Source organism: Malurus melanocephalus, unplaced genomic scaffold (genome assembly GCF_030028575.1).
Source record: "Malurus melanocephalus ecotype Western Australia unplaced genomic scaffold, MMel_1.1 scaffold_278, whole genome shotgun sequence".
NCBI lineage: Eukaryota > Metazoa > Chordata > Aves > Passeriformes > Maluridae > Malurus > Malurus melanocephalus.
The window spans coordinates 569,659-591,606 of NW_026623510.1; the positions used below are offsets into that span (position 1 = coordinate 569,659).

Below are 21,948 nucleotides of genomic sequence, written 5' to 3' on the forward strand. Positions count from 1 at the left end.
GGGCGAGTGTCTCCTGCTGACGGGCGAGTGTCTCTGGTGACGGGCGAGTGTCTCTGGTGACGGGCGAGTGTCTCTGGTGACGGGCGAGTGTCTCTGGTGACACGGGCTCCGTCTCCATCGCGGCCGCCCATAGCAACCGCTTCGGGAGATGATGGTCCGTGCTGTTCAAACCGTGACCATTCACTCCGGCCACTCGGCATTATTTTGAGTGATACARAGCTGAATGTAAAGGCAGGATTATGTGTTGTGTCTGCAAATGCTGCTTCATACAAGTAGGTGCAATTTTACGTTTTTTCCTGTTGTAGAAAATAGCCGAGTTCTTGWCAGCTGTGGCAGGTGGTGACTTTGGTCTGGATGGTGTTGAGAGACGTTTTTCTGCTTAATTTAGTAGTTTGCTCCGATTTCACATGAGATAAACATTTAGGGATTTATTACCTAGTACTACAATATTATTCTCTGCTAATTCCTCTAAAGTAGCTAGATTTTCAGGAAGAAGCTGAAAACACATGATTACTGAATTTCAAACCCATATGTTTGTGCTTCATCAAAATCTGTTCCTGGAGCTTCATTATAGAAATTTGAGTTTCAATTGTGGGGTGAATGAGATGTGACTCCATCTTTCAGTGTGGTTGTTTATTGGAAAGAGAGAGAGAGACCAACAGGTTTTCTGGTTTAGGATGGAAAGATTTGTAATAGCATTTAAAAAAATSAAGATGAAAAATTATTAAAAATAATAGAACAAAGATTTTCATGCMTTTAGCTTTCTTAAAATTATTTTCATTATCCCAAATCCCTGCTTTGCATTTCTTGGCAGGAAGGAGCAAATCAAGAGATAAGTGCACAGAGCAACATGCGAGGTGCTTTTTTGTTTCAATTATGAAGTTATCTTAAAGCAATAAAACCAATCTTGAGAGCCTCTTTGCCAGAATGGTGGAGCTGAGGTCTGTGCTTGCTGCTGAAGGAATTATGTGTCCTGCTGGTGTCTTGCACAGGCAAACGTGAGATGTGAATAGTGCTTGTGGGAAAGCCTTGCCTGGAAATTAAGCTTCGGCTTTTTATTTGTCCAATTTTAATTATATGAGAAATGATTATGCACAGGGGGAGAAACATTCTGCCTGGATCCTTCTCCAGCTGTAATTTTYGTTTGTGCACATGCAATGCCCTGCTTTATTGATGCCTGGTAATTTTTGCAGTATTTTTTCTCTCCCCTCCAGACCCCTGCTGCAGCCACCTTGCCTCCCTGCTGATAAAGGTGTGGATGAAGCCTGCCTGGCTGAGGAGGCCCTCGGGGTCGAGCAGCTGGAAGAAGTTGAGATAAGTAATCTGGAAGGTGCTGCTGTCCAGGTATGGCATCACTCCCTACCTGGGCTCGGCTCTGCAATGAGCTCTCGCTGCCCAGTGAGTGTTGGGGGCTCAGAGCTTCTCCCAGGGGATCCCACTGAGATATCCCATCCCTGGAGCTGGGCCAGCAGCAGGAGCAGTGGATGGAGGGAGGGCAGTGAACATGAGCTGAGAGTCTGCCGAGTCAGGGGCACATGGGGCATCCAGCCAAGCTGCAAAATCTGCTCTTTTACTGACAAAGCAGGGCTTTTTTTTCTTAAAATTGCTTTTTTTTTTCATTTTGAAGGTGGAAGAGGAGACAGCTGAAGCTGCTGAAACCAATGCTGAAGGTAATAACTGTGGCAGTGTGATGCCAAGCAGGGGTGATGCCTGGTGGGGGGAGAATCCAGCTGCTCCTTTCCTGCTGTCAGGGAGCAGGCAGCCGAGTTTTCTGGGCCTGCTTGGGCACTCAGGGCTTTTCACTGGGGTAAAGCACCCTGTGAGCACAGCACAATGGCAACATTGGCATTGTCTGGAGCTGGCTCTGAAGGCACAGCCCTGAGTTCTGTTGATTAAGCAATCCCCGATGTGAAATAAGAGTTGCTCCTTCAGCTGGAGAGCGTGCAGCGGTAAAAGGTATTTTCTCTACCACTTTTCTCCATTTGGGAAATAACCAGTGGCACACAGCACATTTTARTATGACCTTTTAGGAAGCAATGGGCTGGTGAGGAAAATGAGGKGGTGAGTTCCCATTGCAGCCTGAGYGAGCAAAGGCAGGTCCTGGCATAACTCCACTGACACTGGGAAGTTTCACAGGGAGTGGTTTGCCCTGATCCCTGAGATTCTCTGTCATGTAGCCCTTGCAGAGGGGCAGTGATGCTAGAAAATGTTAATTTGTCAGGAACTGTAGTGATGGGACAAAGAGTAATGGGTACAAAGTGAAAAAGGGGGAATCTGGGTTAGATTATTAGGAAGAAATTCTTCACGGTGAGGGGGGCGAGATACTGTAATAGCATTACAGTGAGATATTGTAATAGCATTTGAAGGGAGCATAATTTAAAAAAAAATCAAGGGGGAAAATTATTAAAAATAATAGAACAAAGATTTTCTTACATTTAGCTGTCTTAAAATTCTTCTCATGATCCCAAATCCCTGCTTTGCAGGAATGCCCCAACCCTGGTAGTGCTTATGGCCCCTAGCGGGGGATAAGGCCAAATAGGAGATGTCCCTGCCCATGGAATACGATCTGTAAGGTCCCTTCCACCCCTTAACACCCCACAACTCCATGAAAAACACGCGGTTTTTTTTTTCACTGTGCCCATCACTGCTCCCCACCCCGGTGAGCACCTGCAGCCCCGCAGTCCTGCCGCGACACACCCACCCCATGTCACACATGTCTCACACCACTCTGTGTTTTATTGCAGCTTCAGATGCCTTGTCCTTTGCTTGAAGCACCTTGCAGGCTGCTCTCAGCATGGCCAGGCGGGCCCGGGACGTCGAGCTCGACYGGCTGGTGCATGACAAGCCGCTGGCTGGCGGGGACCCGTCCCCTCCCGGTGCTCTAGAGCAGCTCCCCAATGTCCCCAGCTACCGAGCCACCGCTGCCACCCGCTCCACCCCCGTCCCTGTCACCTGCAAGCCAAAGGCTGGAGTTGTCAACCCCAATTTTTGCACTGAGGAGCAATCCCCACTAGGTATTAGAAGTGTTGGCTTTGACGATGGCCTCGCGTAGTCGGAGGGGTGGGGGGATTCCTGGAGTAGTTGCTTTTTTTTTTGTTGCTTTTTTTTGTTGCTTTTTTGGGGGGGAAAGAATTAAAAAAAAAATAAAAGCACGCTTCCTGTTGCAGCACAGAGGCTGGGGAACAAAATCCATGTGTTTTTCTGCTTCTGCCTCACCACTATGTGCCTTGTTAGCTGAGCCTAGAGAGTGTTTGCAAATGCTGTGCATTTAGAGCTCAGAAAAGCGCTCCTGAAGGACCTGCAGGCAGAGGGTGCAATATCACCACACACACTCTTTTCTCTCCAGCATTTGTGCAGCCTGCTCATTCCAAGAGGARAGGATGGTGGAGGTTTGCTGTCCATGGCTTTCTGCCTTTTCTGCAGCTTTGCTTTGCTTTGTTTTTAACCAGCAAGCCCAATTCTGCTGCTTTTCCTCACATGCRACAGGATTTTAACTTTGCAACCCAAACAGGCCTTTTCTCAGGGATTTAATCAAGCCACACTCTGATCCACTAGTTCCACATCAGCGTGAAGGAGGAGGGGGTGCATGGGGTCTTTCAGAAGTGTGAAAACCTCCCGCAGAAGAAATCCTGCAGGAATTCATTGTATTTTGTTAAACAGCTGAGCARAGTGACCACACTACTCAAACAAGCCACTGTGGGGTCTGGCCAAATTTCTCCTWTGGACAACTGGCATCTTTCTTTACCCATTGTAAACATCCAGCCTTCCTGCTCCTAACCCTACCTGTGGCAGGAAGCAGTTATTATCTCTGCAAAAGGAAGAAGCCATGAATGCTTATTTAAATWGTGCCTTATTCTGCATGAAAAGCAAACATTGTGTGAGTCAGAGCTGTCATGATCCATATGCTTCCATTCAGAAGAACCAGGAGAATTTCTGCACCCTGGGAGGCAGGTTTGCTCCTGGAAATCCTGGGTTCCTGCACAGCACCTGCAGCTGGGAATCCTGATCTCCGTTGTTTTCCAAACCACGGGAACCCAACACTCAGATGGAGCAGCTTCAATTGCTGCAAGCTGGGCAAGCAGAAGGGAAGCAGATGGCAGTTCTTAGAGTGCTAAAAATCAGGCAAAAAAAAGATAAATAATTTCTCCAAATGCTTAGGAGAAAGGAGAGCCAGGCAAGAAGGGAACGGAGGGAGAAGGAGAGCCCTTCCACCACGCTGAGGGCGGCTCTGTGGCAGCCATGGGGTCTGGGGAGCCATCCTGGTCACAGATAGGGCCCTGCTCCCCCCTCACATGGCATTGTTGTCCTTCCATGGAGCAGGAGGTCACCCCACGGTGGAGATGGAGGATGTGGACAGCGCAGGCGCTGCGGAGGAGCGCGGTGCCCCTTTGGCAGTGCCCGACCTGCTGGCGGTGCCTGGCGCAGCATCCCCCAGGTATGGCTCTGCCCCACCCTCCCCAGAGGGTACCAGGACAGGGACATTTCAAAAACCATGTGGAACAACCCATTTTTCCAGCAGATTTGGCCAGTGATGTGTGTGCAGAGGGTGTCAGCCCGGGCCACAGCAGAGGAGATGGCGAAAGTCTTGCCTCTTGTTTGCATTTTTAAATGAAATTGTTACATTTTGTTTAAAGCTTTTTTGGGGCCAGGGACAGCCCTTTCTGTGTGTCCTTCTGGAGATGGGCTTGATCCCCAGGCCATGGTCAAATCCCYTTTGTTTATTATCCACATGTCTCTGTCCCAAATTCAGAAGTCAGGGGGTCTATGTGCTGGCTGTGGGCCTTCATCACAACAATAAACAATTTTCTTCTCACATTTTTGCTGCAAAGCTTTGCAGCATCTCCTCCCTGGGTTTGTGCTTGCAGAGGAGTGGTGGAAGCTCCATCCCTCWAAGTGTTCAAGGCCAGGYTGGATRGGCTTTGAGCAACCTGGTCTAGYTGGAAGGAGCTGGACTTAATGGTCTTTTGAGGTCCCTTCCAAYCCAGATCATTCAGTGATTCTGTTCAGAGAGAGGGAGGACTAAAACTCAACTTTAAAATTTAGGCTGGAGGAAGCTGATGGATTTTTTTCTGTTGTAGCATTAGGTTTTTCTTGAGGCTCACACTTGCAGAGGATTAAAAATGAAAACTAAAGTGTGTTTTTTTCTGTGCTGAAAACCAGGCTGTAGTCATTTTCACTTAATAGCGTGGATCTTTTAGTAAACAAGCTCCTGAAGGAGCAAATAAARTGGTAAAAATGTCCACAATGCAGTCTGTTGAAGAGCTGTTTAAATTGGGAAAGCAGAGCCCAAGGCTTCACGTGAAATACATGCAGTGAAAATACTGACAGCATTAATCATATTTGCAATTAGACTGTGAGCATATAAACCTTTCTGCTGGGTCTCCAGGACTGTCTCAAAACAACACCTGGAGGAGGTCCTTTGGTAGASCTGGGTGTTTTAAAAAGCAAGGAACTTCTGTTCTCCTACAGAAAGAAATAGAATTTAATTATTGTGAACCAGAAGGAAAATGCTCATCTCCTGCTSGTGTCTCCAGAGGAATGGGACAAAACTGCATTGAGCAGTTATCCCTAAGTCCCTTCTACTGGCCACTCTAGCCTGGAGTTATTTCCTGCATGGGTCTGGATTCGAGTTAACATGGTTTGGGCAGGGTCATAAAAGACTCATTGAAATGAGCCTGGGAACAAACTGCTGCCCATAAACACCGGGGTGCCATGGCTGGTGCCATTGGGCAGGGACCCACATGTCCTAGTGCCCATGGCCTCTGCCTGCAGCATCCCAAGGGTGACAGAGCCAGAGTGATGCTCAGTCTGAGCCAGAGTGATGTTCAGGCTGAGCCAGGGCCTCCAGGAATGGGGAATGTGGGCTGGTGCTGCAGGGACCCYGGACAGAGCCAGGGGCTGCCAGAGCAGCATCTGCTCAGGGACAAGGACAGGCCAGTGGGGCCCTGAGGGGACAGGGAAGGGCACTGGAGACTGGTGAGAGGCAATGGATGCTGTCCTAACACAATCCAGACYTTGGCACGACTGTTTCTCCAAACTGATGGTTTTGGGAGCCCCTCCATCCACGTTTGAGAGCGCTTTAAAAGGGGTTTTGGTGGTTTCACTCCACCCCTGCACTTGGGAAATGAAGGTCCATCAGCCTTTTTCACCTGCTCCACCTCTCAGCWGGACACACCTGAGAGCCAGCGAGGCTGAAGGTGGTGGGTTCATGCATTTGGCTTTCTTTGGGAGATTTGTGATGGCAGAATTACCTCCCTCAGCATCCTGCTTGCTCCTGCTCCACACACAGCACCGAGACACTTTGTGCCATGGCCAGTTGTGGTGGCAGGAGACCATTTCTTCAYCACAGTTACAATTCTGGGCTCGGCTGCAGGTTTGCAAACCAGCCCAGATTTTTGCTGGGACTGCCACCTTCATATCCAGCTTCCCTTCTCACACCTCGCTTGCCCACGTGTAAGGAATTCATTCATCTGAGGATCCTGTCTGTGCCAAAGGGAGCCACCAGCTGGTGGACACAACTTTACTCACCTGCCTTTTGAAGTGCAGTGATGTGACACTGTGGCACTGGGGACAAGCACAGGGTGATGCCTGCCCTCCCTACATCTTGCCAGGTACCCAAATTGGGCTGCAAAAATGGGTCAGGAGGCACCGTGGAGTGCCCAGGGAGGAACAGCGCTTTGCAGCAAAGGAGTGGGGCGGTCATTCCTGTTTTACTCCAGGCAATGTCCAAAATTAGGGGAAACTGGCCCTAGCAGGAGAAGGGGAAGGAAGGGAAGGAGGAGGGAGAGGAGTCAGCTGAAGATGGGAAAGAAGCTGAGCCTGTGTCACTGTGTTTGTGCCTGCAGGAGGAAGCGGCTGCTCTTGGAGGATGRTCTGGACAAGGGGCTGCAGAGCCAGAGCCCCTCCCGAGTGCTGGGCTGGAGTGAGGAGCAGAGGGAAAGGTGAGTAAAGGGACCCAGGGACTCGGGATCAGCCAAACTGCCAGGGATTCACAAACTGGGGCTTGGGGGGAATGGCAAAAATCCTGGAAGTGCTGGGATACCAAAGGAGTGGGAACCATGCCATTTTGTGCTCTTCTCATTACACAATACCCAAATAATAACAGGTAAATCCTAATTCAGGAGCTGTGGGTTAAAGAATGGGCCGTGATTGGGTCATGGTTCAAGGCCAGGTTGGATGGGGCTTGGAGCAAYCTKATCTAAAGGAAGGCGTCCCTCCCACRGCAGGGGTTTGGAATGAGRTGAGCTTTAAGGTGCCTTCCAACCCAAACCACTCCAGGATTCTGTGATCCCRTGAACCTGCCCTGGGCTTTCCCAGCTGCACGAAACTCCCTCTGTTCTCCCCACAGCCTGTCTGAGTGCATGGACTCGGCCACCAGCCTGAGCAGTGCCATGGTCAAYGCACGGCTGCAGGAGCTGGTGAGGCTCTTCAAGGAGAGGACAGAGAAGGTGAAGGAGAAGCTGATTGACCCCGATGTCACCTCAGAYGAGGAGAGCCCCGTGGCATGTGAGTTCAGGGGGCTGGGAGTGTTTCCCTGGTGGGTCCCTACCAATGCTGTGTTTTCTGGGAGACAGCTGCTTTATTAACAGCTTAAAAACCTTCAACCAAACTGCAGTAAGATTTTTCTGTCCTTTAAAATAACTGTGTGGTCTCTCCCAGCTCCCACCAAGCCAGCACTGGCAGCAGCACCGGTGCCTGCCCCAGGAGGGGAGCTGGAGGGGGACAAGCCTTCGGGGGATGAGCATTACTGTGAGATGCTGTGCTGCACGTTCAAGCACCGGCCCTGGCTGGACCGCCTGAAAAACTCCCGGTTCCCCAGCAGCATCGACCCCCTGACCAGTGAGTGATGGAGCCTGGCCTCGTGCCTGGGCTGGGGGCAAGCTGGGGAGAGGGGGTGAGGAGGAGAGGAGAACTAAGCAAGAAACAATTTAGTTTTCACCAAAGCCCAGAATTTTATATTCCCTTCCAAAGTACAGGCTTTCCTAAATATTTCCAGCTGTGGGTGTCAGGAGTGTGACTAGGCATTCTGCTTTCCCTGTGCTGTGGATACCCGAAAAAAATATTTAAAATCACAAAAGAAAAATCTGCTGCTTTTTGGCCACCCTTTCATATTTCTCAGTCCTTTGGAAGCCCCTGGGCTCAGGCAGCCAGCCATCAGTTCAGCATGGCTGTTGGTGTTGTGGGAACAAACAAAAGCAAATATATCTGAAGGAGCAGAGTTAGAAGAAGCTTTCTGATAAATCTTGGTGTGCTCTTTGAGCAGTTGTGCTCACTCTGAGCTAGAGTCCAGCTCATCTGCAGTTAAACACTGTCACCAAGAGCCTTCCTGCAGGTTTCCTGTTGTGCTCAGGGCAGGCAGGGGATGAAATCCCCTTTGATAGGGGATTCACACAGAGGAGAAACATCTGCCTGTCTGATCATAGTGCTATTCCCTCTGTGCAGATCTGATGTACGTGCTGTGGCTGTTCTTCGTTGTCATGGCCTGGAACTGGAACTGCTGGCTGATCCCAGTGCGCTGGGCTTTCCCCTACCAGACTGCAGCAAACATCCACTACTGGCTGCTGGTGGATTACCTGTGCGACCTCATTTACCTGCTGGACATCCTCGTCTTTCAGACCCGCCTGCAGTTTGTTCAGGGTGGAGACATCATCGTGAGTGGCAGGGGACTGCCTCCCCACCCTGGGGACAGCTGAGGGCACCTCCCATCCCTGTCACCTGAGTGGCACCCCTGTCACTCTGCCAACCCTGGGCATGGCTGGTGCTGCTCTCTGACATCCCATYGTGCTGTCCAAGCTCTCCCACCCTGGCCACGGCCAGCAGGGCTCTGTCCACTTTGAGACACCATGAGYATCTCTGCTGGCGTGGAGTGGATAAGCAGGCAGTCTCTTTGCCTGCCAAACACACCATATTTCTCCATAAAACCAGTGCCATCCCATCTAGAGCCTGTGTGGGGTGTTCCTGGGCTGCTGCTGGGGTGGCTCTGCCCGTGGGGAGGTTCTCAGTGACAGCCCTGGCACAGCTGCACTCTGCCAACCCTGGGCATGGGTGGAACAAACTCRGGGTTAATTTCCAGCAGCACRCCAGGATGCATTAACAACTGYATTCTGAACACACAGATCACATGCYTGAGATAAAGGAAAGCCCTTGATTTCATTTCCATATCCAGTTAAATAAGCTGTAAGAAACCACACCTTGAGGGTACAGCCTTCCCATGGCCCTGTAGGTGCTCAGACAGGCAGGTTTCTCCTGCAAATGCTGAGTTTTGCGGTTCTGGCACTGCATTGTGCTTTTTCTAGGATGCAAAATCAACACAGGGTGTCTCAAAGTAGGATGGGAAGATGGCACAGAGCCAGGGCTTCTCCTCTTGATCTGATCCCCTTTCCAGGCACAAAGGGAGCATCTCCCCTGTTGTGGTGCAGAGGAGGAAAGCCCAGCATGCCCATGTTGTCCCTGACTTTCCTTTCTCTAAGCAATCATCAATATTCCTCTCTCTCTCCTTCCTGTTCCTAGACTGATAAAAAGGCCATGAAAGAGAACTACCTGCGATCACAACGCTTTAAGGTTTGTCATAATTCCCTTTATTCCTCCGAATGTTTAATCCTCCCCGCGGGTTGCAGCTCCACCCCAGTGCTCCTGCAGGYCCCCACAGAGGTTTCTCCCTGTGTGGATTTCAGATGGATGTGCTGTGCCTCCTGCCCCTGGATTTCTTCTACTTCAAAGTGGGTGTGAACCCGCTGCTGCGCTTCCCTCGCTGTCTGAAGGTGGGTCAGGGCTCAGAGCTGGGCAGAGCAGCAGCTCCAGGGATGTGCAGAGCCCTGTGCTGCCTGGGCTGAGCTGTGCCTGGTCACACTGATGCTGACAAGAGCATTATAAAGCAGAGGGAAGTTTTGTCCCAAAAGCTTGGCAGGGCTGGTGGTCAAACACTTCATTTCAATCCTGAGCCACACTCACATTTGTGTAGAGATATGTTTACAGATGGAAAAAAAAAGCTGTCTGTAGCAGCCCACGCTGCAGAGGAGCTGCAGGAGGGGAACACAGGGGCAGAGGGGTTTTATGGGGAGCTGACTCTCCCAAAGGGGACCCTGGAACATGCAGTTCTCCTTCTCCTCCAGTACATGGCCTTCTTCGAGTTCAACAACCGCATGGAGGCCATCCTGACCAAGGCATACATCTACAGGTGAGGGGGAGGAGGGAAGGRGGGAGCGTGGAATTGCTGTTTGCCACTGGGGAGGAACTTTCACTTGGTTCTGTACTTGTTCTGGGTCTCTGATTTATTTCTTGCTGTCCCTGGGCTGCCTGACACGAACATTGGCTGATGCAGTGGACAGGGGAGTCCCAAAGCCTGCATGGGAGGATCACCTCTCTCCAACCCACAGGGACAGGGTGCTGGCAGTGAAGAGGGGCCATCAGCAGATAAACTGTTTTTTCTGTCACTTCTGGAGCTGCAGAAAGCAGCAGCAGGGCTGGRGTGCTCTGTGAGTCCTGCACTGGCAGGAGCTGTAGGGTCATCGTTTCAAGGATCCCATTGATCAGGGGGGACTGACACCTTCCCCCAGCAGCCCCATCATCCCCTTCCCACTCTCTCCTGGGTTTTTTGCAGAGTGATTCGCACCACTGCCTATTTACTGTACAGCCTGCACGTCAACTCCTGCCTCTACTACTGGGCCTCAGCCTACGAAGGACTGGGCTCCACCACCTGGGTCTATGATGGGGAAGGAAACAGGTACAACCCCTGGGGCTGGGGTCTCACACAGCACAGCCTGCTGTGAYGAGCTGGAGCAGGGTGGGATGCAGCTGGATTTGTAAAAAATCCCTGAAGAAAAGGGTTGGGAGTGCCAGGAGAAATGTGGAGCCAGGGAGAATGACAAGGATGGGAGGGATGGGGTGTGCAGTAATARACAGTGCTGCAAGGTGAAGAGGCTGCAGCTGGGCAGGGGTGATAAATAGTGGCTGAAAAAGTGAGATCCTGGTGCTGGGAAGCAAGGGAATGCTGCCTGGCCAAGCAGGATTGAAGCAGGTCCTGTTTCTGTCAGTGTTAATCTGCTGCCAGGTGGGGCTGGAGGAGTGACCCTGCGTGTCCTTGTGCCCTGTGCCCGACCCCTCGGACCAGCCCAGCACCCTCATTCCTGGTGGGAGATGGGGACAATGGCCAGCACCCTCATTCCTGGTGTGAGATGGGGACAGCCCAGCACCCTCATTCCTGGTGTGAGATGGGGACAGTCCAGCACCCTCATTCCTGGGTGGGAGATGAGGACAGTGGCCAGCACCCTCATTCCTGGTGTGAGATGGGGACAGCCCAGCACCCTCATTCCTGGTGTGAGATGGGGACAGCCCAGCACCCTCATTCCTGGTGTGAGATGGGGACAGCCCAGCACCCTCATTCCTGGGTGGGAGATGGGGACAGTGGCCAGCACCCTCATTCCTGGTGTGAGATGAGGACAGTGGCCAGCCCTTCCCCTCACCATGGCAATAACGTGTTGAATGCCCACTGTGTTGCAATGATTGATGCCAAGGCAGAGTCCTTGGCTCACCAGCTGAATGCCCACATGGGTGTTAATGTTGCTGCTRTGGAGTTATTTCATATGATACACGAAGCTTTATCTATCTCCAGGGGTAAACATAACATCCCAAAGAATGCCCAAGACCAGGGAGTCAGGAATTCACTTGACATCTCCTAAATCCCAACAATTTGCTCACAAACACAGTTGTTCTTTTTTCCCCCTGCTGATTTCCAAAAGTGTAAATACTGCAGATAATGTGCAGGTTTATGGCACCTCATCCCAGAATCCCCTTCAGAGCTGCCTCCTCTTCTCCTCCCAGCTACATCCGCTGCTACTACTGGGCAGTGAAAACCCTCATCACCATCGGGGGCCTGCCAGACCCCAAGACACTCTTTGAGATCGTCTTCCAGCTGCTGAACTACTTCACAGGCGTCTTTGCTTTCTCTGTCATGATAGGGCAGGTGAGTGGGAGTCGGGGGGTGTTCCCAGCATCAGGTGGGGATGGTTTTGGTGGAGCTGATCCACAGGTTTCCATCTCCAGGTTTGTTTTCCCCGTGGGAAGACCTGGTCAGCATTGGTGCAGGACAAAAAGCATTTGGCAGATGCTGTTAGGGCTTGGCTTAACCTGCTGATGGATAAGTGACAGCAACTAAAAGTTCTCTTTACTTCTTCCACTCAGATGAGAGACGTGGTCGGCGCTGCTACTGCGGGGCAAACTTATTATCGGAGCTGCATGGACAGCACCATCAAATACATGAACTTCTACAGGATCCCCAAAACTGTTCAGAAGCGGGTGAAGACGTGGTACGAGTACACATGGCACTCTCAAGGCATGCTAGGTGAGTTCCAGCTGCTCAGGGACGATGCTCGTGTCTCATGTTTTACTGTTTTACTGTGGGTGCTTTGCAGAGCTGAAATGTCACTGTTGAACAGCTCTGCACTTTGGGGGTGGGGGTGGCTTGTTTTACTCCTCAGTGTAGGGGTTTGTTTGCCGACCTAGAAGGTTTGCAGGATGCCACTGGGACACAGCAGTTGGTGACCCCACATCACCCACAGCACACGGAGTCCAGTGTCCCATGTGCCCTGGGGAGAGGACAGTGAGTGCCAATGAGTGTCCATCACTGGCCAGAGCGTGTCCAGCAGCAAAGTCACCAGCTCACCCTGCCAGCAGGTCATCAGGCAGGACCAGGAGCTCTGTGCCCACCCTCCTGGCCAAGAAGGTTGCTGACTTGGGCTCAGTGATGTTTCTGAGAGCCATCAGGGCAGGGATGATGCAGGGGATGGTTTTCCATCATCGCTCAGATTCAGACCCGCAAAGGCTGGAGGAGACCCCTCTGTGCGAGCTGGCTGCTGCCCTCTGCCACCCAGAGCTTGGCCTTCTTCCTCACATGAAAGACACACTTTTGGATACAGGGCTGGCAGCAGCCACTTCTGTTCTCTGCTTTGTGTCACAGATGAGTCAGAGCTGCTGGTGCAGCTGCCGGACAAGATGAGGCTGGACATCGCCATCGACGTGAACTACAACATCGTCAGCAAAGTGGCCCTTTTCCAGGTACCCCTGAGCACAGCCCGGGCTGGCACAGCCTGCCACACCAGCACTGACTAATGCTGGCACCTTTTGGCTCTGTTTGGGCTCAGGGCTGTGACAGACAGATGATCTTTGACATGCTGAAGCGGCTCAGATCGGTGGTGTACCTGCCCAACGACTTCGTGTGCAAGAAGGTAATGAGAGGTGTGGGAGACACGGCCAGGCTGTGCAGGGCACTGGGGAAAGCCAAGCCTGGCCACCACCCTGGTGAAAAGCTGCACAGGGAGGGAATTTGGGGCAAAAACATCCAAAACACTGCAGCTGGTCTGGTACAAAGACTGAGATCTTCTGCTGCAGCCCTGAACAGCAGGAGAGCAGGGAAAAGCCTCCTGTCGGAGCCTTTGGGATGCTTAGATGGGAATACTCAGGAATGAGGGCCATCAGGACATTTTGGGAGTTTGGAAAGGGCAGTGTGGTGRTGAGGGCATCCCACCCAGCTGCTCTTTTCCCTGCAGGGAGAAATAGGCCGTGAGATGTACATTATCCAGGCGGGACAGGTGCAGGTGCTGGGGGGACCCGACGGCAAATCCGTGCTGGTGACTCTGAAAGCTGGGTCTGTCTTTGGAGAAATCAGGTGAGTGAAGCATCTTCAGGGAGCTGGGGAAATACAGCTGTGGGTGAGGAGGGTGGGGAAGGGGAAGGACCAGCTGCATCCCAAATAATCTTTGTGATTGAGAGCCATGAACACTGGGCAGGAGCTGATACACAACTTACAGCTTTCCTGCTGGTTTTGTCATCATGTTCTTTTCTGCCTGGGGAGCTGGTRATGGTAAACAGAGGTATATGGATGRAGGAAYGGGAAAATTGATAAGAAATATGTTTCACAAGTACAGTTTACAGTCATTAATCCACCCATTTCATGAGCATGGAAAGCTGTGCACCAGTCAGTAACACAGCAATACTGCAGACACTAGACTGGGTGTAAAATGCAATATTTAACCCTTCAAACTCACAATTTTTTATGGTGTAAAATGCAATACTTAACCCTTCAAACTCACAATTTTTTATAGTGTAAAATGCAATATTTAACCCTTCAAACCTATATTTTTTTATGTAGTGCTCCATGCACTGTTTCCCTTTATCATTCTTTAAAAACTGTACACGATAAATTCCATCAGGAGTGAAAATTAAACTCTGAGTCCCATGGAGGAGAGAGGTGGAGATGTGTAAAAGGAGATTTGAAGCTCTGAGCTGTGAACAGAGGTGTTGATGTCCTGCATTTTCTCTCCCAGCTTGCTGGCAGCRGGAGGGGGAAATCGCCGGACAGCGAACGTGGTGGCCCACGGCTTCGCCAACCTTTTCATCCTGGAGAAGAAGGACTTGAACGAGATTTTGGTGCATTACCCGGAGTCTCAGAAGCTGCTGCGTAAGAAGGCCAAGTGCGTGTCAGATTGCGGCTTTCTGACCTGTGGGGGTTTAAAGCCAGCAGAGCCTGGGTTTGGGAATCTCAGGGGAGTTTTGGGTTTGGGAATCTCGGGGGTGCTTTGGGTTTGGGAGTCTTGGGGGAGTTTGGGGTTCGGGAATCTCAGGGGAGTTTTGGGTTTGGGAATCTTGGKGCTGTTTTGGGTTTGGGAATCTCGGGGGTGCTTTGGGTTTGGGAATCTCAGGGCAGTTTCGGGTTTGGGAATCTCGGGGCAGTTTCGGGTTTGGGAATCTCGGGGGAGTTTTGGGTTTGGGAATCTTGGGGCTGTTCTGGGTTTTGGAATCTCAGGGGTGTTTCGGGTTTGGGAATCTCGGGGCAGTTTTGCATTTGGGACTCTCGGGGGTGTTTTGGATTCGGGATGAGTTTGGGAATCTCGGGGGAGTTTTGGGTTCGGGAGCCTTGGGGCAGTTTTGGGTTTGGGAATCTCGGGGGTGTTTTGGGTTTGGGAGTCTCGAGGGAGTTTCAGCTTTGGGAATCTCGGGGGAGTGCTGTCTGTGCGTGGAGCCCTGGAAAGCTCCTGCTTTGGCACTGTGCCCCCAGCCCCGCCGATGGCTCCCAGTCCCGCTGGTCACTCCCAGCCCCGCCGCAGCCGCTGTCCCTCGGCAGAGGGCACCCCGCTCACAGGGCTGGGCTGGGACGCTCCGGCTGAAAACCTTCGCTGTTAAAAGCGGGTGGAGCTGGGCAACGAGCGTGGCCCTTAAAAAATCCGTTAAAAGATTCCTTTCAGATGTTAGCATTACTTGATTTGTTGTTATGTCCTCCCTACGGCATTAAAAAAAAACAAACCCAAAACACCTCGTCCTTTTATCGCTTGGTTTGTCTGCGTTATAAAATCCAGCGAATGGAACGTGCTCCCAGACTGACATCACCTCTCCTTTTCCGTGCTGCAGGAAAATGCTGAAAAGCAACAACAAACCCAAAGAGGAGAAAGGAGGCCGTGGAGAAGCACTGATCATCCCCCCAAAAGCCGACACCCCGAAGCTGTTGAAGGCTGCCCTGGCTGCCACAGGGAGAACGAGGGGCAAAGGGCTCCTGGGGCGGCTGCGCTGGAGGCTGAGGGAGCTCAGGGCGGTGCAGGAGGCACAGGTCAGCACGGAGAGCCTGGCAATCTGCCTTTGCTTCCCTGATGCCCAGTCTGCCCTCCCCASCAGCTCTGGGGTGGTTAAAGTGCCTTGAAGGAGTGAGCTCGGGACATTGGKGTCTGTCAAAGCGTGGGCAGGCAGGAAGGGGTGATCCAATATCTCACACAGGCCCTTGGGGCAGTGCCAGGGTCCCRCAGGGCTTTGTTTTGCCACACTGACTTTTTGCCTACCTATGCTAAGCCTGAGTATGATTTCTAGCTGGGCTRTAGCCACAGACAAATTAATGTGCCTTGCATTCTGCAGAGATAATTAATGGATGTGCTGGCGGGATGAGGGTGATGCTGGCACGCAGCACTCACAGCCCAGTCAATATTTCAAAGCTTTCCCCAGAGGTCCTCACAGCAGGCAATGCCATCCTGCCACCTCTTCATGAACTCCCTTGCCTTTTGTCACGAGCAGCTGAAAAAAAAAACCACCCTGTGCTTTTTTTATTTTTTTTCTTTTTTTTTTCCCAGTTGTTTCCACTAAACTTGTAAGGAAAATCTCGTCTCTGTGTGCAGACCTTGTTGTTACTGTTCTCACATGGAGCCCTGCACACTTATCACATCTGGATGTGCAGAGGGAGGGCAAAGAGGAGCTGATAGGGAGTGTGGTGGCCTTGGGCTGGGTAAACAGCAGGCTGATGCCAAGCAGAGCWGCATTTCTGCAGACCTTCAGGGGCACAAGAGGCTTCAAACAATGTGGTGTTTTACATTAATTCATAACCAGTTAACTGCAGCAGTGAACAGGGGCACTGAGGGCTCTGAATGGAAGTGAAAACAAGCCCAGCTGCTGAAGGGTGCATCAGTAGGGAATGAACTCCTCTGAGGGGTGAGCAGGAACTGCTGACATCCCTCTCCATGGCACATCCTTGGGGCAGCTTCTAAGGCTCCTCTCTAAAGGAGGATGGGGCAACAACAGCACTTCTGCCATGCCTGGCCACGATCAGCCCCTCCAGATTCTTCAGGAGCAAAATGAGAGTGCAGGAGGGTGAGGAAGCTCTGTTGTGCTCCTCTCTGCGTGTTGTTCAAAACATTCGGATATAACCCAGCTGCCCCTCGTGCAGGGAACATCTCTGGCAGCAAGCTGACATCCCAGTGCAGARATCCTGTGGTGGAAGCACAGAGAACCTGCCTGGCTTTGCCATGTTGGGGGTAGTGGGTGAGGATCTGCTAAGGCTCATTTTGCCTTTTATTTTTTTATTTTTTATTGCAGGGTTCTGGTGTCAGCCCGATCCCACCAAAATCACCAGTGCACCAGAGGTCACCTGTCACCTCCCACACAGCACAGACCCGCCTGGGACAAGAAATATCCTCAGAATCTCCTGATCATTCCGTCACCATTCGTGTGATTTCCACGGCAAAGGAAGATGAGGAAATCCTTGCTGCTGAGATTTCAGAGAAAGATGAAGCAGAAGAAGAGAAATGAAACAGCAGCAGGTCCCAGGGCAGGCGTAGGAGTCAGGCAAACGCCTGGGGTTGCACATTTTTGTTGTTAATAATTCCCATGCAGTGGCTGTAGGCTTTGCTGYGTGCTGTGGGTAGGATCTGCCTCCCTTTTCTGCCCAGACCCTCAATCCCTGCTGATAAAACCCTTTTCTGGGCCGTTTGATCCAGAACCATGCAAGGTTTCTATACTCTGCAGGTCTATTGAGCACCTTTATTAATTCCCCACTAAATCTCAGACCAACCCTCTTGCTTTGAAATCCAGCCTCGTGGAGGGAGAGCTATGGAAAAATAGCTTTTTATGGCTCTGGATGGTTAATGAGTGTTCAGACAAAGCGTGAAGAGTTATTCACCTCTGACAGCTGAGTCACTGCTTGGCTACAAACAACCAAGGGAAAAAAAAAAAAAAAACAAGGAGGTTTCTCTGTTGGGCTCAAGGTTGACAGCAGCAGTGGGGAGTGATTCATCCCAAAAGGATGTGGACTATGCTCACAGGCCAAATCAGGCTGTCATGAGAATGCCAAGCTCTGTTCCTGAGTGCCCAGACTGCAAGATGCTCCAGGGTCCCTGCRTGGTGCCAAGACCACCTTGGCTTTGCCACTGGGAGGAATTCTTGCCAGCTGTCCACGCTGGGAAGGTGGTGGGCTCTCCATGGCTCAGGGCTGTTATGCAGAGATTTGGTGAGCATCTTTCAAGTACAGAGAAGCAGAATCCTGGATGAGATGTTCCTTTTCCAGTCCCTTTCCTTGGGATCTTTCGGTGCTGCCAGTGCTGGGAGGGACAAACAGAGAGCAGGAAGGGAGAAGCTGAGTTGGTTCCCAGCTGGGAGGGGAAAGAGAAGTGCAGTGAGTGCTCTCCTCTCCCAGGCARTGTTTCAGAGTCAGCTCAGTGCCTGTGCCAACAAGAGAGCACAACCATGTGGGTGCTCCCCTGCACTCACAGCTGCACCTCGGTGACACCCACACTTCCAGCAGCCAATTTCCAGCCCTGGGGTCACTTGGCTGGCTCCTGGCCACAGTTCCCATGCAGAGAGAGGCCATTCTGGTGCTCCTCACTGCAACAGGGCACTCGTGAGGTCACTCTCCCAGCCGTGCTGGAACTGGCTGCTGGAGGGGAAGGTGGATGGCTCAAGGTGTCCCATCATCTTCCAGCACCACCAGGCCCTTCCTCACCTTCCTCAAACCCAGCACCAAGCAGAGCCAGCTGCTGGTGAGCTGAGGGGTGGTGAGGAGCAGTGGGTGAGGCAGTGTTCAATGAGGTGTTGCAGATCCTCCTCGAGTTTTTGGCTGGCCRTGTCCCAGCGGCTCCATCGAGAGGAGCCACGTCCCATCTCTGGAGGAAATGTTGGGGCAGGTTTTGCTGCAGGGAGCAGCCCCATCASCATGGCCCAGGGACTGCTCAGTGCTCAGCAAACGCTGTGAGCAGTGCTGCAGGTTCCACAGGTCTGGCTCTCAGKGAAGGGTGGCAGCGGTGGCGTCACCCCCTGGGTGATTCCTCTTCCCATCAGGGCTGCTCTTCACCTCCCTCGGGATCTCATTTTGTTGATTTTTTTTCCCCCCTCTCTCACAAAATAGATGGGTTTCTGTGGCAGTAAAAGCCAGAMTAGATGCTAGTATTAATTAAAAATGGCTTGCTTTCTTTTAAACAAATTTAATGAGCTCCACTATGCTGCAGGAGGGTCTGGAGCCATTGCATTGCAGAGGAGAGCCTGCACTCACCTAAACTTCCTGAATATTTCTTATCCTCAGTCATTTGCAAGTGGTTTCCTGCTGGRTAGAGGATTTTGGTGGGAGTGAAAAGTTGGGGTTTTTTTCACCTTTTAAATATTTATATAATCAAACCAAGAAATGTGCAAAAACCAAACCGAGGCTCTGATTTGCTGCTATGATTTAATATTGTTTAGAAAAAGCATTTAAATAAATAGTGGGCTGTAATTGCTTTCATAATTCGCTGTATCTACAATAAACACCATGTAGATTACCATTCATTTGCAATGGATTCATTTSAACATTCCAGCTGTTTTCCAACCTTTTCCCCACTCATGCACTGACAGAGCCAGAAAATCCTTGCATGCATTCACAGATTTCTCCATAAATAATTGAGAGGCTCAGAGGTCACATAATACAGGGAGCAGAATTGTAATTTGTTTTTAATCACCTATAGRAGAGAAAAGAACATTCTTAAATAGCAAATATTGCTTGAAGATCTTAGTTTTTCAAAGTGCAGCATGAGATGGTGATGGATACACAARTGGTAATTCTGGAACCATGGGGAGATCTGAAATTATCCTTCTCTGTGATCTGTTTATGGCTTTAGTCCTTTGGAGAGATTATTCTCCAGGTAATAATTAAGGTCAAGGTAGGGCTAGGCTTGCAGGCTGGGCTGGGGAGTTGAGCTCAGCTCTATTTGCTCTGCAGGACTGTTTAGAGATGACGAGGAGGGAGACTTTAGTGCCTCTTGGTTTGGGGGTTGCCATGGATTGGCCTTTTTCTGTTGAACTTTTAAATTCCATTCATTTTTGCTGTATTTGCAATGGGCTTCCTTTGCGTTGGTTCCAATAAATATCTTGCAGAGGGCACTCATCACCTGGCGTTCCTCCTGCTGCCCTTGGAACGCTCCTGATGGATTTGGTAACACTCCATGTACCTTTACTGCATTTCTTATTAGCTTTTACTCATTCCACTTCATGTCCTGAAGTCTTGGGTCGATCTGATATGAGATCCTCTAATAATATTAATGCAGTACTTGGGGGATCTTGACGGGCAGCTGCTCATTGCCATAGAAACCAGGTCTTCTTGCAGTGAGATTTTAGCTGTTGCTGCTTTTTTTTGTGAAATAAGTGGAATAGAGAACTGCTGGAGGAAGAAACAGAGCTTGTTGTKGGAGCTRTAGGAATGTGGCAGGTTTTGCCTCACTGTCACAAGCAGCATCTTTACTGGAGGCGCTATATATGCTATTTTTATATATATATATATATATATATATATATATATATATAKTTATAGTTATAKTTATAGTTATATATATATTTCATTATAGTTATAGTTTAGTTATAGTTATATTTATAGTTTAGTTATATTTATATTTGTATTTATCTATATCTACTTTTTATTTTATACTGGAGGTGAACTCATATTCCTTGTGGCCTGTGTCTTTGAAAGACCTGCTATTGATTCAACGTTCTGTGTGAAGTTAGAGAAGACAAATATCTCCCATTAGAAAAATCAGCTGTCAGAAGGAATAGTGTGACCCACCACAGACATCTGACAGGGGAGGAAGTTGTTTTCTTCTGGGTAGAAACAGGGCAGGGAGCTTCTCTGTATTTATAGCCAGAGAAATCTTTTAAAAAGATTAAGTGCAGTTGCAGGTTAATCACTGATAAGGTTGTAACGAAAGTAAAAGCAAATAAGCAGGTTTGAGGATTAGACTGAGGTCCAGAAAGAAATTGCAGGATAAATGGAAAGCCCAGTTAAATGGTGGTTAATTAGAAAGCTTGAAATAAAATTAAGCACTTTAACCTTGAAACCTGCAGACCTTACCAGCAGGACGCACTCCTAGCTCTGGGAACAGTCTGTAACCCACTTTTTCTGCCTATATGTATTCTTTCCTTTGTGTAGCTCTGCTTTGAGTAATGCCTGCATATAAATCTCTCTGAATCCCTTTTACCTTCCCCTAAAATTGAGCTAATACAAGTCTGGATTTCTCTGCTCTGAGCACACAGCTCCTTGTAAATGGTCCCACTGGAGTTAACAGCCTGAAAAAAATGCCAGACCACATTTGGGAAGGGGCCACACAGAGGTTCACAAACCTACAGATACCCATGACAGCATTTATTAGCACCAACTTAGGCTGGACTCAGGCTCAGTGACCTTTTCCTTTCTCATTCTTTCCTCATTTATTCACCCATTCTTATTTTRGGATGAAACTTGCCCACTTTGGTTCATTCCTTAGGATAAATGTCAAAGAGGCATCTGTGCAATACCACTGAGCTGGATTTGAGTCATCTGAAGAAGTGAAGCCTAGAAACCTACATTCTCTGTGCAGTTTTTCCCTGCTTTTAAAGGCACTTAATGCATGAGAAGAGCTGGAAGTCGAACAGTTAAAGTCTCAAAACTGTTTTCTTGGATAAACTGGGAGGAATTTGAGAAGAAATGCAAACAACTGGAGAAGTGAGATGAATCAGGTAGTGGGGATGCCAGGGAACACCCCTGACATCTCCAGGCTGTGACATCCTGGGGACAGCCAGCACGGCCCAAATTGCTTCACATGGCCCAATTGCTCATTTTGCACACTTGAGCTCGCCAGAACAGCCTTCCCTTTCCCATCTTTATCTGCCAGAAGTGCTGGGGAGGGCTGGCTCTGCCTCTGCCTCTGCTGCTGTGGGGCTGAGTGAGCATCCAGGGCATCCTGGAGCCTCCCGTGAGTGTCCCCGAGGATGATCTGGATGTGTCCCAGGGCGAGCATCACATGAGCTGCCCCATGATGCTCAGCCTTAGCAATAACCGGAGGAATGAAGACCAGCCAGACCAGTTACTCATTGCAGATAAGAGGCTCTTTTGTGCCGCAGAAATGCCGATATCACGTGCAATTCCCTCCGCTGCCATGGTTACTGGCCGCCGTCAGAGCCAGAGGGGCTGTGGCACTGACAGGGCTTCTGCTCTTCCCTTCACATGGGGACAGTCCATAAAACCTGCTCTCTGTCCCCAAAAAGAGGAGAAGACGCCTGCGAGGAGCCCTGTCCACAGCTGGCATCGCCACCATCAGAACTTGTTGCCTACGGGGTGTCTGCCCTGCCACTGGGCGTTATTCCCTGGGTTTTATGAATTCCTCACTAATAGCCTGAGATATTATTTAAAAAGTGGGAAAATGG

At 50.3% G+C, this 21,948-nt stretch overlaps 1 protein-coding gene and 1 long non-coding RNA gene across 3 annotated transcripts in view; both read left to right on the forward strand.

Moving 5' to 3' along the window:
* CNGB1 (cyclic nucleotide gated channel subunit beta 1) overlaps positions 1-17,762 on the forward strand; it is a 27,007-nt gene extending 9,245 nt beyond the window's left edge. The window contains exons 14-32 of the mRNA XM_057376380.1: positions 1,215-1,344; positions 2,783-3,014; positions 4,321-4,435; positions 6,846-6,941; positions 7,349-7,506; positions 7,660-7,839; positions 8,443-8,651; positions 9,511-9,561; positions 9,675-9,761; positions 10,113-10,177; positions 10,601-10,723; positions 11,821-11,962; positions 12,181-12,340; positions 12,956-13,053; positions 13,140-13,223; positions 13,545-13,663; positions 14,322-14,468; positions 15,403-15,598; positions 16,849-17,762. Coding sequence (XP_057232363.1) covers positions 1,215-1,344; positions 2,783-3,014; positions 4,321-4,435; positions 6,846-6,941; positions 7,349-7,506; positions 7,660-7,839; positions 8,443-8,651; positions 9,511-9,561; positions 9,675-9,761; positions 10,113-10,177; positions 10,601-10,723; positions 11,821-11,962; positions 12,181-12,340; positions 12,956-13,053; positions 13,140-13,223; positions 13,545-13,663; positions 14,322-14,468; positions 15,403-15,598; positions 16,849-17,061 — 2,605 coding nt within the window. The 3' untranslated portion in view covers positions 17,062-17,762. The remainder of the gene's footprint in view (positions 1-1,214; positions 1,345-2,782; positions 3,015-4,320; positions 4,436-6,845; positions 6,942-7,348; positions 7,507-7,659; positions 7,840-8,442; positions 8,652-9,510; positions 9,562-9,674; positions 9,762-10,112; positions 10,178-10,600; positions 10,724-11,820; positions 11,963-12,180; positions 12,341-12,955; positions 13,054-13,139; positions 13,224-13,544; positions 13,664-14,321; positions 14,469-15,402; positions 15,599-16,848) is intronic.
* On the forward strand, positions 84-4,519 carry LOC130579507 (uncharacterized). 2 transcript variants are annotated; one of them, XR_008966016.1, is made up of 5 exons: positions 84-272; positions 1,215-1,344; positions 1,628-1,670; positions 2,745-3,014; positions 4,321-4,519. It is a non-coding gene; the product is annotated as an uncharacterized LOC130579507 (long non-coding RNA). The 2 variants fall into 2 exon arrangements; XR_008966015.1 differs by lacking the exon at positions 4,321-4,519 and having other exon boundaries at positions 2,745-3,075.
* Positions 17,763-21,948: the final 4,186 nt, after the last annotated feature.